We start from the raw sequence: 16,253 nt of genomic DNA on the forward strand, positions 1-16,253 counted from the left end.
AACACAATAGCATATTCAAATTTTAATCTACTTGACTTAAATTCCGGAGTAAACAAATTTTTGTGTATTTTCAAATTTTGACTTCAAGTATGGGTGGGAAAAATTAAGAGTGAACATTTTTTAAATTTAGGGATTAATATTGTCTTTTCCTTATACATTAAGTACACAGTATCTTATAATTATGATGATTAAGAAACACAGAGAGATATAAGGTATAAGCTATTTGTATTATCCGAAATGTCACAAATACCTGCATTTTAGACAGTAGAGCTCAAATCTAAGCTGTCTTTAAGACCATATAGAAGACATTAACATATGAGATGGGGGCGGGAGCCAAAGGAAGTAGAGAGAAGGAAGATTTAAAAACTAGGGGAAAGATGTAGGAATAGGATGGCCAGATAAAATGCAAGACAGCCAGTTGTATTTGAATTTCAGATGATAAATTTGGAGCATATACTCCAAATACTGTAAGTAGCAGGAAATTATCTGACATATAAATTTAAGTGAGCCACCTTTATTTTCAGTTGCTACAAGACCCTTGTCTTCAGGAAACTACCTGTCAGGGAAATAAACGAGTAGGCATGATGTAAGGAATAGGTGCTACGTTCAGCACTACACTTAGGGAGGAAAGGATCTAGTAAGAGCCACAGAGAAGTCCCCGGGAGAAGTGGCCATTGTGCCATTCTTGACACAGGTGAATTTGATTGATGAATAGGTGGTTTAGTGTGATGATCATGGACTTCAAGTATCCTAGGTTAAATCTCAAATTCACTACTCACTAGTAGCTGTGCTCCCATTGGACAAGCTAATCTCTATTGTAAAAGGATACTACTGCTTTACTATGTATACAGATAACATATGTATGCACAAAGCACCTGGACCGTAGGAAGCACGCCCTAAAAACGGTAACACTTTTACAACCTAAAGTATCACCTGGCAAAAAGGGGACTTATCACAAATATTCAAATGTTTATGTTGTACATTGTTACATCGAATAAGTACTTTTATTTCCATGATCTATTTACACTGTACAAACACTGTTGAAAAGCACCCTACAAGTTCATAGTACATTACAATATATTTAAAAATATATTCCTTTATAAAAGGTTCATAGAACAATGACATATCAACATGACAAAACTCGGAAAGCATGTCGTCAATTCTGTGATAGCGAGAATGCTTCCAAGTGCTGTCAATTCCACAATCACAAGTCACCATTTGACTTTTAAATAAAAATGAATTCAATGGAAAGTTCCTAAGATAATACTTAATTTACAGTAGCAACTTAATTCTGTCCAAAGAAACACTCCAAGTTCCGCAGTCCATAAATTCGTGTTGTTTGTTGTTTTCTACTTTTTCTTCTTTGCTGGTTCTCCTGATTCCATCTTACGCTTTTTAGACATATGCTCTTCTTTTTCATCATCTTTAAATAGGAAAGAAGAGTTTTAATCAGTAAAGAAAAATGTTATTAAAATGTTCTAGACTATAGGAAATCATAACCCGCCTCAATTGCTTTTTTATGGCAAAAAATTAACTTTTAGAATTCTGCCTAAAGTACAAGGGAAAATAAGGAATTTAAAAATACATTACAAGTTACTATTATTTAAATGACCCTCAGCTGTTTTTCAGTCAATAGGCTTTTTCTCCTCTAAAAATTTCCCTCCCTACCTCATAGTAAGATAAGATCGCTCAGGGCTAGAGATTTCATGGAATTCCTTGTTTCAAATTGGTCCTGTGTAGTCTTTAAGCTACCTGGTGGGGCACTGTTTAAAGCACCAGACAGCCAATGGTAAAGTTGCTGGTTTGAACCCACCAGCCACTGTGCAGATGACGTTGTGAAAATTACAGCCTAGGAGACCACTGTGTGGAGTTACTACTCTGTCCTTCAGGGCCACTATGAATCCCAATCGACCGGATCAAACCACAGTCACTGCCATTAAGCCAATTCCAATTCACAGCAACACTATCAGACAAAACAGAATTGCCCCTGTGCGTTTACAGGAATGGAAAGTCTCATCTCTCTCTTGCAGAGAGGTTGGTGGAGTTGAAATGCTGACCTTACGGTTAGCAGTCTAGCACATAATCCACTGTGCCACCAGGATTGTAATGCACTGCAGCAGGGTTAGAAGATTCTAAAGGCAATGGGAAAATACACCTCTTCTTCACACTATGGAGAACTTGGGAGCAGAAGTACTGAGAAGACCCTCACAGTAAAATATTGCTCCTGATTTCCACTCAGTCCCAGATGGTTAGTATGATCTGTAGTCAAAGGAAATCTAACAAGGAGACTATAAAACTCGAACAAGTGGATTCACTTACACTTATTAGATTAAGAAAATCTAACGACCTGGTTAAATAGAAACACAGGTGGCACACATCGGCCACAACTCCCACCTCTCTAACAACTGTATAACATATTAAAAAAAAACTGTTTATAGACAGGATAAATAAATGCATATATTGTGGTTTATAAAATATAATTTTATTAAGCATATTATCAATTTACTGTAATCTTACTTTATTTTCTCGATCAACAAACACTCAAAAGTTCAAGTACTATCAAGTCAGGTTGTCTATGCAGTACTCGGATGTTGACAGTACTCCATATTCAAACTGCGGAAAGCCACTGATACTTGATCATCAATGCTTAGAAGGAAATATATTTGGAATCTATCCTCAAGCCTTCAACTGACTATGCATTATTCAGAACACCTCATTCACTGATGTGGGCAATAGCTGGTACCGACAGTAGTGTTAATGCTATTTACATATTACAGGGATATAGGTTTATTTAGGCAGTGAGATGGAATGCTTTTCGGATCAACTCATCCAAGGAATTTACAAGCCAAACCTTTAATCAGTCTTCTTATCATATATACATAAAAATACTAGCTCTCCAAACCAACAATATGACTTACACCTCAAGTAAGTCAAGACCTTTGTTATTAAATTGAAGTTTAATTAACAACATGCTATTTTTGGTCAGTATACTCTTCCAAAACATTAACAAAATTTTTCCAAGTACTTGCTCTTATACTAAAAAATCCAGTGTTAATGTACATTAAAAAGATGAACAAGGAGACATTTTCACTTGTCACTGGGCACTTAGTACAAGTAAATTTAGTGAATAACAAAAACGAACTACTGCGATTGGACAGTCACTGATTTGAAGGGAAGAGCTAGTGCCATCTAGTGACAAAAACAAGGCATTGCCTTAAAATGGTGCAAGGGAGAGGGGGAAACAAAACCCATGCAAATGTTCACTCATTTATATGAGGGAGTTTGCACTGTGTGCCAGATATTGGGAATGCCCTAGTGAGGAAGCAGTTTTTCTAATATGGCACTCATGTCACTTATGGTAAATAAGTGTAACTTACTGCTGCAAACTAACCAGGGCACTGGGGCAGTTCTGCCTGCTTCACTCATGGCCAAGAAAGAAAGGCTGGCACAGACTCGAATGTTTAAAATTGGTTGAGCTATAATGATAACGAAATAGGGAAAATTATGGGTAAAACTTAACCTCCCTTTTAGGGCAGCAAACACCTTGCACAGCAGTCAAATCTCTCGCCCACAGAATGGGAAACACCAGGGCCCAGCCTGGAGGTGGTGGCCAACTGGCTGGCTTTGAATGTGTGTAGTTCTCCCCAGCATTGCCAATATTCCAGTCTCCCACACGAGCCTCCTAAAAGGGCTCACCACAGTTTTTCCAAGTCTGCCTGGCCTGGACTTGTACTCATAATTCTTCCCCTTAAGTTATTATTCTTGTTCATCCAACTTTTAAAAATTTAGATCTCTTCCAGTTTTGCTTCTTAGACACCATGACTACATCCAAGTCTGAATTGAGTTGAAGCTCTGACATAGACTTTCTAAATTCTTAAAAAAAAAAAGGGGGGGGGGGCAAAACATTACTTACATTAGCCAGGCTTTTCATTAATTACAATTAATATTCAAACCACAATGATTTACATTTCATAACCACTAAGACAAGAAGTGCTGATGTGACAAAGCAAATGATGAGTTTGAGGACTCGTAACATATTTGGAAGAAGGTAGCTAGTACACAAGGTCAAAAGGCAGAAATGGGGAGGAAAAATAAAAACAAGGTAACTTGGTGATCTAAAAACTCAATCACTTAAGAAATTTTAAACCTTTAAAATGTAAAAGTTTCATGACATTTTAAAAAATAGGATAGAGAAATCAATTACAGAGACTTTGAATTTAGACAAACAGGAGTGAGAAATGGTATATTTCAATATTTACATTTGCTTTTTGATGGAGAACTAATGTAATCAAAAGGACAGAAATTATTTGCCACATACCTGGAATTCCATGTGAACTCAAGAGGCAGACAGGAAAAAGAATTCAGGCCCTGTCTTCTAGAGACAGAGAGATCAGTGGACCAGCCTACGGCACCTCAGTTTAAATCCGAACCCTAGTGTCCTTTCTGCCGCTCTTCTTACAGAGCAGCTATTTCTCAAGCATGCTTGGAAAGCATCCAGAGATAAAATCTGTTGGACAGACCATACTTTCCATTCAGAGCAGCCATTCTCAACCTGTGGGTCACGACCCCTTTGCAGGTTGAACAACCCTTTCACAGGTGTCGCCCAATTCATAACAGTAGCAAAATTGCAGTGATGAAGTAGCAACGAAAATGATTTTATGGTTGGAGGGGGTCACCACAACATGAGGAACTGTATTAAAGGGTTGAAGCATTAGGAAAGTTGAGAACCACTGATTTAGAGACTCAAATTTTAATCCCTTTTTGGCACCATTCTAGCTGTAAGAATTAAAACAACAACAAACAAACAACAAACAAAAACCCTGTCACCCAACTCAAACTCACCACTGTCAATTCAAGTCAATTCTGCCTCATAGTGGGTCCATAGGACAGGATACAATGCTCTTGTCAGTTTGAGACTGCCCCTCTTTACGCCAGTAGAAAGCTTCATCTTTCTGCCTAAGAGTGGCTCGTGCTTTTGAACTGCTAACCTTGTCATTAGCAGCCCAATGCATAACCCACTATGGCCAACTTCTTTAATCTGGGATTGTTTTCTCATTTGTAAAATAGCAATAACGAACGATGTCCCAGGTTGCTAGGAACAACAAATTAGAAAACTGTGTGAAAGTAACTATTTTAAAGCTTGAACTTTTGTTTTTGCGATCCTGGCCCAGTCATATATGCTCTCCTTTTCATAGCTCCCCGTCTGGCTTCCCCAGGAGTTGTAAGGATTGGAGATGATCCAGTGAAAAGTCTTTTAATGATATAAACTACTAGATAATGCAAGGTATTCTATATGGAGGTAAGGTTTCCAAAAACAGCTATTTATTGAAATTGTACCTTTTTAATGACTTCTAACTCATAATGGGGAATCAGTAAAAGAAATGGAAAGTTTGTTACATAAGAACTAGAATAAGAATTTTTTAAAGTAATCCTTATTTTTCAAACTCTCCGAATGGCTATAAAGGAGCAAAGTAAACAGTCCTGGTATTGTGGAAAGATCAGAAGACTTAGGAACAAATCATCACAGTAAGAGTGAGCAGTGCAATCAATAGCAGCAGCGCACGCGAAATATAGGAGCGAGTAAGTTGGAAGTGAAAGCTGAGATTTTGTTTTTAGCTGGATTTTGAAGGATGATGATTTTACCAGCCCAAGTGTGAGGGAAGAACATTCCAGACTAAGGTGCAATATGTTCAATGCATGGCTTAGTAAGTTTACGATTTTAAATTGCTCAACAGGGGGTTACAGAAAATGAGGCTGGAGAAAGAGGCCTGGCCTATCACAAAAGGCCCTCATTCTCTTCTGTTGTCGAAGGGTTTAAAGCAGCTAGTTACATAACCGGATATGAATTTTAGAAAGTGAACACTAGCTTCAGTGTTAAGGTTGGGAGGGTTAAGAGTATGGAAGCAGATTACTATGACAGTCCAAGTAAGCGAAACAAATTCTATCATGAACTAAGCCAAGCCCACAAAGTCATTATCTTCCTATCACTCCGTAGTACTACCCAGCTATGTTCATTTTACCAGGCCAGTTTGAGCTTCAAAGCACAACTGTCTGGATGTATGCAACAATGACCTGCCAGGACTTCACAGTGGCAATCGTACCGGCTCCTCAAATTAATTCATGCGGTTCTAATAAGGCATCACACGATAAACGAGATTTCACTTCTCAAAAAAGTCTGTCCAATCATTCCCTGAAACACCGCCAATCTTACTGGATGAGATTACTCAGATTTCACTTTACGGGCAGCATATGCACAATCGCTCAAAAAAAGAGAAAGAAAGTATCTAGAGACGATTACAACCAGTTCGCTAACTCAGTAGATTTATATAGTGTTCACCCGTGTTTTTATTTCTTGTGACCCCACCGGCGGGGCACAAAGATAGCACCAGCCGGGTCGGATCCTCCTTACCGGATTCCACCGTCTCCTCGCCTTCTGGCAGAAGCCTGGCTTTCTTCGCATTCTGGGGGGCATCGTCGCCATTGTCCTCATATATGTTAGACCACTTGATCGCCATATCCAGCTCTGGGGGCGGCGGTTTCTTCTCCGTCGTGTAGCTCTCGGGAGGTGGAACATAATTTGACTTCCATATTTTGAATTCTTTTGGAGGCTGTTAAGCAAACACATGAAGAAGCACTGTGACACACCCCGGTTCCCAGGCCGGTGGGTCGGAGCACATGCACCTCCCTGCCGTCCGCTTCTCTCGCTCTCAGACTGACTTGTTTTTAAGGCTTAACGACACACCTTTCCATCACATCACAATACTGCTAAGTGAAGTCAAAGGGTTCCCTAGAGGAATGAAGCTCATAACTTTTAGTTACCAAAGCAGAATCCAGTCCCAGAGATACTACGCCAAGGCTGACCCCTCCAGGAGGCTGCAGCAGACACTGTCTTGGAGGCAGCACCGCAGGCACTTCGGCGTCAAAGGGAAGGGGTGTCGGGGAGAAGCTGCAGCGGGGGGCGGGGGAGTCACCACCGTTAGTCCTCGCCGCGCGGGGTCGGGGCCCCGAGGGCGGAGGGCTGCGCCTCCTCCACGGGGCCAGGGCTGCGGGGCGGGCTGGGGAAGGGACCCGGGCGCCCAGGGCTGGGAAGGGAGAGGGGCTCGGGTGGCATCCCGCACAGGGTGGGTGGGTGCGTGTGAGGGCGCGGGCAGCAGGCCCCCAGGAGAGGCCCAGCAGAAAGGGGAAGATGGCCGGGGCCAAGACCAGGACACGGGGTCAAGGACCTCACCTCCTCAGGCGCCTTCACGACGTGCCTCTCCCAGTCTATCTGCTTGTTGAGCGGATTGTACAGAAAGGCCGGGCGAGTCACGCTGCGGAACAGCTCGTCGGGTCCCGGCAGCCGCTTCTCCGCCTTGTCTCCACAGCCGCTGGCCGACTTCGCTGGATCCGGGGCCTGGCGACTCGCCTCCTCCGGCTCGCTGTTGTCCTCCTCGTCCGAGGAGCCCGAGCTGCTGCTGCCGTAGGCTGCGAAATAACTCAGAGGATCCTTCTCGTCGGCTGCCATGACGGCGGCACACTGACGGCGAACGCCGCCGGAAGCAGGAAGTTGTTCGAGGGCCCGCCCATGGCTGGCCCCGCCCCCAGGTCGCCGACTGGGTGGTTGGTGGCCTCCGCCCCCTGGCGGCCGTGCGGCGCTCCTGCACCGGCTTGAGGAAAACCCGGCACGTTCCCAAGCAAGAGCTGATTTTGAGCCAGAGATCTTTACTGTGGAGCTGTGAGACTCTCAGACTTCAATAAAGGCATAAAAGGTATTTATTAAAGGCATAATAGCTGAGAATTTTGTCTTTTACTGCCATTCCACTTTTAACTTTTACTCTGGGAAGCCAGGAATTCTTCCTGATCCTGCATCAGGCATCACCTCTTCCAAATAAAAACCACCCAGGGTGCTTCCCTAAATATTAGGAACCCTGGTGGGTAGTGGTTCGCCTTCAGCTGCTAACAGCAGGGTCAGCAGTTCGAAACCACTAGCTGCACCATGGGAGAAAGATGAGGCTTTCTATTCCCTCGATGACTTAGTCTTGGAAGTCTACAGGATCAGTTCTACCCTGCCCTGTAGGGTCTCAATGAGACAGAATCCACTAAAAAGCAGCGAGTAATTTCCTTTCGTAGTCATGGAAGGCCACCAGGAGTGCTAGACCTCCCAAGTCACAAACCAAATAATTCTCTGCTTGACCTCATTCAGGGGCATTTTGAGCAACCTCTCCAAAATAACCCCCTCTTGGATTACACCTATCCCACCACGGATGTCTTCCAACCTCTTTTGCTGCTCGTCGTGGCCCTCCTGCTATGCCTGCTTTGCGCGTTCTTTCAATCTATGTACATTTGGTAGCGGGTGTGACTAAGTTACTGCTGCTGTTAGATCCCCTCCTGTGGATTCTACTCCTATTCCTGGTTTCCAGCTCAGAGCCTGTATGAAAGTGTTGCTGGAGGTGCCTTGGAGTTGGTTCTGACTCATAGAGATCCTATGGACAAAACCCTACCCAATGCCATGCAATTGTTGTTTGAGCCCATTTTTGCAGCCACTGAGTCTCCTGGGAATACATCCAAAGTACATGAGATGAAACCTCACCAACTTTTTTTTATAATCATTTTATTAGGGGCTCATACAACTCTTATCACAATCCATACATACATCAATTGTGTAAAGCACATCTGTACATTGATTGCCCTCATCATTCTCAAAACATTTGCTCTCCACTTAAGCCCTTGGCATCAGGTCCTTATTTTTCCCTCTCCCTCCACACTCCCCCCTCCCTCATGAACCCTTGATACTTTTATTTTGTAATATCTTGCCCTGTCCGACGTCTCCCTTCACCCACTTTTCTGTTGTCTGTCCCCCAGGGACGAGGTCACATGTAGATCCTTGTAATTGGTTCCCTCTTTCCAACCCACTCTCCCTCTACCCTCCCAGTATCGCCACTCACACCACTGGTTCTGAAGGGATCATCCACTCTAGATTCCCTTTGTTTCCAGCTCCTATCTGTACCAGTGTACATCCTCTGGTCTAGCCAGACTTGCAAGGTAGAATTCGGATCATGATAGTGGGGGGTGGGTTGGGGAGGAGGCATGTAAGCATTTAGGAACTAGAGGACAGCTGTATTTTCATTGGTGCTACATCCCACCTTGACTGGCTCATCTCCTCCCCTAGACCCCTCTGCAAGGGGATCTCCAGTGGCCGACAAATGGGCTTTGGGTCTCCACTCTGCACTTCCCCCCTCATTCACTACGGCAAGATTTTTTTGTTCTGATGATTCCTGAGACCTGCTCCCTTCGACACCTTTTAAGGAATATTTTGGCTGTAGTTCTTCCTTCAGTACCATCAACTCTTTGATTATATGCTGCCTCTTGACAAATCTGAATGTCGACTAGTTTATTTTGGTACAGTGACTCTGTGTAATCCTTTCATCTTCTTTTGCTGCTTCTTGCAGCATTCAATATTTTGCCCAGAGAATTCAATATTGAAATTTGAGGCTTGGTTCTTTTCTCTTCGGTCCTTTCAGCTTGAGACGTGACTAGTGTGTTCTTCCTTTCTGGTTTTCTACTTCCAGGTCTTCGCACATTTCATTATAATACTTTGTCTTTTTGAGCTACCTATTGCAAATCTTTGTTCAGCTTTTACTTTATTATTTCTTCCATTTGCCTTAGCTACTGTACATTTAAGAGCAAGTCTCAGAATCTCTTCAGATATCCACTTTAATTTTTTCCCTGCCTTTTTAAAAGTATCATTTTATTAGGGGCTCACACAACTCTTATCACAATCTGTACATACATCAATTGTGCAAAGTGCATTTGTACATTCAATGACCTCATCCTTCTCAAAACATTTGCTCTCCACTTAAGCCCCGGCATCAGCTCATTTTCCCCTCCCTCCCCTCTCCCCCTTCCCCCCTCCCTCATGAACCCTTGATAATATATGTTATTATTGTGTCATATCTTGCACTGTCCGATGTCTCCCTTTACCCACTTTTCTGTCCCCCAGAAGGAGGTATATGTAGATCTTTGTAATTGATTCCCCCTTTCCACCCTCTTCCCTCCCCCTTCTAGGTATCGCCACTCTCACCACTGGTCCTGATGGGATCATCCGCCCTGGATTCCCTGTGTTTCCAGCTCCTCTCTGTGCCAGTGTACATCCTCTGGCCTAGCCAGATTTTTAAGGTAGAATTGGGATCATGATAGTGCAGGGGAGGAGGAAGAAGCATTTAGGAACTATAGGAAAGTTGTATGTTTCATCATTGCTACACTGCACCCTGACTGGCTCATTTCCTCCCTGTGACCCTTCTGTAAGGGTATGTTCAGTTGCCTACAGATGGGCTTTGGGTCTCCACTCCACACTCTCCCTCATTCACTATGATATTATTTTTGTGTTATGATGATGCCTGATACCTGATCTCTTTGACACTTTGTGATTGCACAGGCTGGTGTGGTTCTTCTGTGAGGGCTTTGTTGCTTCTGAGCTAGATGGCCTCTTGTTTACCTTCAAGCCTTTAGGACCCCAGACACTGTATCTTTTGATAGCTGGGCACCATCAGCGTTCTTCGCCACATTTGCTTATGCACCTGTTTGTCTTCAGCGATTGTATCAGGAAGGTGAGCATACAGTGATATGATTTTTTGTTCTTTGATGCCTGATAACTTATCCCTTCGGCACCTTGTGAGCACGCAGACTGATGTGCTTCTTCCATCTGGGCTTTTATGCTTCCGAGCTAGATGGCCACTTGTTTACCTTCAAGTCTCTAAGACTCCAGATGCTATGTTTTGATAGCCGGGCACCATCAGCTTTCTTCACCACATTTGCTTATGCACCCACTTTGTCTTTAACAACCATGCCGGGAAGGTGAGGCTCATGGAATGCCAGATAATAGAACCAAGTATTCTTGCATTGAGGGAGTACTTGAGTGGAGACCCAACATCCATCTGCTACCTTAATACTAAACCTGTAAATATATGCACATAGATCCATCCATTTCCACATCCTCATATATATGTACATATGCACATGCCTGTATTTAGACTCTATAAATGCCTTTTACCTCCTAGCTCTTTCCTTTATTTCCTTTTCCTTTCTTCTTGTCCCATTATCATGCTCAGTCTTCATTTGGGTTTCAGTAATTCCTCTGGTTACATTACCCTTGGTCACATTCTACCAGGTCTCCTACACCCTCCTTACCATCGATTTGGATCACCTGTTGTTCCCTTATCCCTGGATTTGTAACCACCACTACTTCCCTCCCCCACCTCCTCCTCTTCCATGTCTCCCCAGGACTGTCGGTCCCTTTTTCTCCCCCAAAGTGTTCATCCAGCCTATCTTATTTAGACAGTCTTGTTTTTCTGCCTTTTTAATTACCTTTTATTTTCTTCATGTGTTTTTGATGTCTTCCCACAACTTCTGTCATTAGTGTTCAATGCATCGGAATCTGCCCTTGAGATGCCCTCAAAATTCATGTGGGATACACTCAAGATCATATTTTCAACTTTTAATTTTATTCAGCTTCAAGCTGAACTTTCATATGAGCACTAGATGGTCTGTCCCAGTCAGCTCCTTGTCTTGTTTTAGTTGCTGATATGGACCTTCTCCATTGTCTCTCCCCATAGCTGTAGTCAGTATGACTTCTATGTATTCCATTTGGAGAAATTCATGTATATAGTGGCCATGTGTTGTTGAAGAAGTGTTTGCTATAAAGTAATTGGTCTTGCAAAAGTTCATCATGTAAACTCCAGCTTCATTTCTATTACCAAGCCATATTTTCCAACTACCCTTCATTTCTATTTCCAATTTTTGCTTTTCAATTGCCAATAATTACCAATGCATCTTGATTGCATGTTTGATCAATTTTGGACTGAATTTGGTGAAAATTTTTTCTTCAATAGCTTCCATGGATCATACATAAATCTCAATAATAGCTGTATACACTGGATTTCATTGTATTTGGATAGATAGGTATTATCCTATCACAGACAGCATTGCACTTCAAGGTAGTGCTTATGTCCTTTTTGATGAATGCAACACTATTATTCTTGTGCCATTGTTAGCATAATAAGCAATATGATTTTCTGATTCAAAACAGCCAATGTCAGTGTATTTAAGCTAGCTCTCAGAATATTGATCTTTGTGTTCCATTTCATTCTTACAATTTCCAATGTTCCTAGATTCATACTTTATACATTCCAAGTTCCAATTATTCACAGATGTTTGCACTTGTTCCTTGTCATTTTTAGTTGTGTTCCATTAGCCAACAAAAGTCCTGAGTGAGGGCTTTATGCCACTCATGTCATTATGGTCAACTCTGAAGGCAGCTCTTCAGTCATATTTTGAGTGCCTTCCAACCCGAGGCGTCTTTTGACACCATATCTAATAATGTTTTGTTATTCATGAGGTTTTCAGTTATCTGATGTTTTGCTGATGCTTTTAAGGTTTTCAGTAGCTAATTCCTCATATATGACCTCCAATGATGTTTACTGCAATGTTCAGCAAAGTTATCACAGATATGCTTCTGTCTTCTTCTCATTGCTTCCTGGAGGCACATTTGGATTTGTTCTATCACTGATTGAGTTCTTGTTTAAGGGAACCTGGCAGGCTTCTCCACTGTAAAGCCATCCCCCCCCCTCCAATTATACTTAAGTATTTTGTGAAACATACTTTGGGTTGATACCAATATTCCACTCATCAGTGTTATTTATCAGCAGATTCACGATTTTCATTTTCCTGTGAGTTAAAATCCATTATTTATTTTGATTTTGAAATTGTCCCAGGATTGGCCAATGGGAGCACCTTTAGGCAGGTTTCAGTCCTTTGGGCCTGTTCCTACCATTCTTTGAGCACATGCTTGCTGTGTTGACACAAGATGTTCCAGCCTCGTGTTTAAAATGGTAAGTAAAAAGGTATTGCCATATTCATGAGTTTATTCTTAACAAAATGTATTTGAACATGACTGTGATCTGTACATCTACTGACAACTTCTTTTAGTAAGATGCCGTGCTTCTTTTAGAATCATCAGAATGCCTTTTTTAAAAAGGTACTTTCTGTGCCACAGGAAAAAAATCATTGAGATCAAGGCAATTGTTAACAAAACTCCGGTGGTCATCTTCCTCTATCATTGAAGCGTTGTAGCCAGTTTACAGGGTGCCTTACGCAAACCAAGCATATATAGATTTGTCAAACATTGTAAGGAATGTCAGGGAGACCTCGACAATGACTGTCAATGAAGAAACTGACTGAAAGCAAGCGCATGGTGGTACAATGTAGAATGACAATTGATGTAATAGCTACCAAAGTTGGGCTCTCATGTGGCACAGTATCTTCAGTGGGGGCCAAATGCTTCCCAAATCAGCTCACCCAAAGGGTGACCAGTCAACTTTTTAGGCACCATCAAAGCCAGGAAGGTGACTTTATGGAATGAATCATAACCCTGAGTCATAATCAGTTACCATTTCTGATCCAGAGAGTGAGGTATGCTGGGACCAACAAAATTCAAGGAGCAAAGTCAGCTGAGGTTATAGCAATTGTGATTTTGGAATTCTATAGGGGTCATGTGGATAGACTTCCCTGAAGGACACAGGCCAATCATGAGGGCTTGTTAGGAAGTGCTTTAAAAATGGAAAACAGGAGTTTAAACAGAAAAGCTGCACTGTTAAGAAAGGTCAAGAAAGTCATGCTACTGGACTCCCTCAGTGTATGCTAAAGCTGTAGTGTCTTCTTTTTCTTAGACTGAGCTTCCTGTTTAAATGACCATTGTTGCTGGGTCCTTATCCCCCTTTGCCTTGCTTTGTTTTACTGTACGGCGAAATCAGGATGGGTGGATTTATGAAGACAGTAACTGAAATAGTAATTGCCTAGGGGCACAGGAGGAGACAGGGAAAACGGGAAGTCAACACCAATGGGTACCAGGAAGAAATGTTCCAAAGTTGACTGTGGTGATGGTTACACACCTTTTAAAATACAATCGAACTACTGTATGATGTGCTTCCATAAAGCCAATTAAAAAATATACTAAAATTTATTAGTGGTTACTAGGGTCAGTATACATAAAGTGGGGGGTGGAGGGTAGGGGTGATGGAAAAAGTACAAGGATCATGGAATGTTAGCTTGCAGATTCTTATAATGGCTGTCAATAAGGCCTAAAGCTGTAAATAACTGAACAGGCAAAAGTTGTGAGACAGATATACAAGGGGGCTTCAAAAAGCTTGTGGGAAACTTCCATTATTTTCAGATTTGTTTAGAGTCATCACTGGTGCTATTTCCTGCTGCTAGTTTCTTTGCTGGCCTGCTCTTCCACCTGCATGACCAGGACCAGGGCCTTCTTGAAAGCTTGCAGGTAATTGGGAAACATGGCTACGGTGGGTGCTGCTTTGTTCTCAATTTTCTCCAGGTCGTAGTCTGGCTGCTTGGCCATCTCGGGAGAACTTAAGTCAGGTTGGCCCTTGCATAAAGCTAATTTTTAAACAGTTAAGGAATTTTTTTACATCATGCTTAATCTTCAAGAGTGGCAAGGGTTGTCCTAGGAAAATTTTATTGTAAAGTCTTATCCCATTCACCCTACATCCCTATCTCGCTCCTTGAGACAATTTTTACCCCCAAACACAGAACAACATTTTAAGAGGAATATTATCTGAGTCCCTTGAGGATTGCCCCAACTGTTTTGATGTGATATAAACTGGAGAGCAGAATTCTTCTGGAAAGGGTTAGAGATAGAAATACTGTCTTCAGAAGCGTTTAAGCCTAAGTGGAGAATACATTGAGAAACAGTACCATCACATTATCCAATGTACAGAAACCTGGCTTCCACTACCTTAAACATATTTACTTCATTTGCATAGTGGCTAGACCAAGAGGAAGAATGTCTACTCAAAAGGGCCTAGCACATCATAGGTGTGGCTGAGTATTGGAAAAGAGCAAACTAGGAAGCAACTTACAATAGTTGTCAAGCAAAATCGTATGATGGAGACTTCCTGAAAGGAGAGCTTCATATAAGCATACACAAGGATAACGTACTGCCCCTAAAATTCCTGCCCTAAATTTCCCAATTACTTATACATAATTGCCCTTTATAATTCTCAACCTTTGCTTTTAGTTAGAATCAAGGAGGAAGTTTTTAACGATCCCAAAGCACAGGCTGCACACATCCCAATTAAATCTGAACAGTTTGGCAATCAGGCCCGAGACTTTGCAAAGATTCTCAGCAATTCCAATGTGCAGCAGTTTTGGAAACACAGCCTAATTGCAGGCTAGATACTGGGCTTGGGGTTTCCACTTGTGTGATCTCATTCTTAATTACAGTGACCCTGCAATGTAGGCCTTATTGTCACCTTTTTGACAGATTGGAAATGAACTCAAAATTGCGTCTGGTGTCTAAAAGGCTTGTCTTTAAGCAAGCAGTACTCTAAGTGAGATATCAACGAAGTCCACACAGAAGCATACTAGCCTGTGTGATCCAAGGACCGTAAGTAATAAAATCCAAGTCTGGAGGAGGAAAATAGTATCAGAGCTTCCATTCTGAAAACCCAGCTTGCAGATGGCTATGGATTATAGTGGATGTCCCAAATCCATTTGCAGGATCCCACATGATTAACCTTCCCACTACCGTAGTCCACAGACGTGTTTCTTCTCTAGCTACACAATGGTATCAGACAGAGAGCACTGTACTCAATTATGGCACATGGCGTTAGGTTAAAATTGAACACTTTATCCTTTAATCCTCCTTTTGATCCATTTTAAAGTTGTTTCAATTTTTAATATTTTCTGCTTTGATTAAGGTTAATTTTTTTGTTTCCTGTTTGTTTTATATGATTTTCTGAATAGGAAATCCAGGGTAGGTAAATCTGTAGAGACAGTAACTGGATTATTAATTACCTGGGGCATGGCAGGGGACATTGGAGAGAAATGGGGTACTAACAACCATTAAGAGAAGAAAAGGTTATGACATTGTGGGGATGATTGCATAACTCTTCTTAATATGACTGAGTGATAAAGTTGTATGATGTTAAGTATATGCCAATAAAACTATAAAAAATAAAAATTACTTAAATGACCCATAGTCATGCAGGACTTTAGGGTTGAAAGGTCGGAGTATATTGAGTACCTCCTAATCTAGGTACTGGAAAGGTAAGATAAACCAGACCCAACCCACCTTCCCATGTAACTCACATTCTAGCTGGGGAGAGAGAAAATAAGGAAATATGAGATCCTTATAGTTGCTATGGAGACGGTATAAAAACAGTTAACAGTGCACATATTTATAAGAGGGCCAGTGCCTGAAC

General features: G+C 41.9%; 1 protein-coding gene across 1 annotated transcript; it reads right to left on the reverse strand.

Annotated features, from left to right (window-relative positions):
- Positions 1–236: 236 nt before the first annotated feature.
- C1H1orf52 (chromosome 1 C1orf52 homolog) lies at positions 237–7,523 on the reverse strand. Its single transcript, XM_075557817.1, has 3 exons — positions 7,229–7,523; positions 6,410–6,608; positions 237–1,423 (listed from the first exon to the last, which is right to left on the reverse strand). Exons 1-3 carry the CDS (start codon positions 7,502–7,504, stop codon positions 1,350–1,352), a joined length of 549 nt encoding a protein of 182 aa, XP_075413932.1. The 5' UTR covers positions 7,505–7,523; the 3' UTR covers positions 237–1,349.
- Between the last annotated feature and the right edge of the window lie 8,730 nt (positions 7,524–16,253).

Source organism: Tenrec ecaudatus, chromosome 1 (genome assembly GCF_050624435.1).
Source record: "Tenrec ecaudatus isolate mTenEca1 chromosome 1, mTenEca1.hap1, whole genome shotgun sequence".
Taxonomy (NCBI): Eukaryota; Metazoa; Chordata; class Mammalia; order Afrosoricida; family Tenrecidae; genus Tenrec; species Tenrec ecaudatus.

Excerpts from the sequence above, each read along its gene's own strand:
- C1H1orf52 (XM_075557817.1), bottom strand. The coding sequence starts at position 7,504 with ATGGCAGCCGACGAGAAGGATCCTCTGAGTTATTTCGCAGCCTACGGC. Across the intron at positions 6,609-7,228 it reads TCGTGAAGGCGCCTGAGGAG|CCTCCAAAAGAATTCAAAAT; the intron begins GTGAGGTCCTTG and ends TTTGCTTAACAG. Across the intron at positions 1,424-6,409 it reads CGAGGAGACGGTGGAATCCG|ATGATGAAAAAGAAGAGCAT; the intron begins GTAAGGAGGATC and ends TCCTATTTAAAG.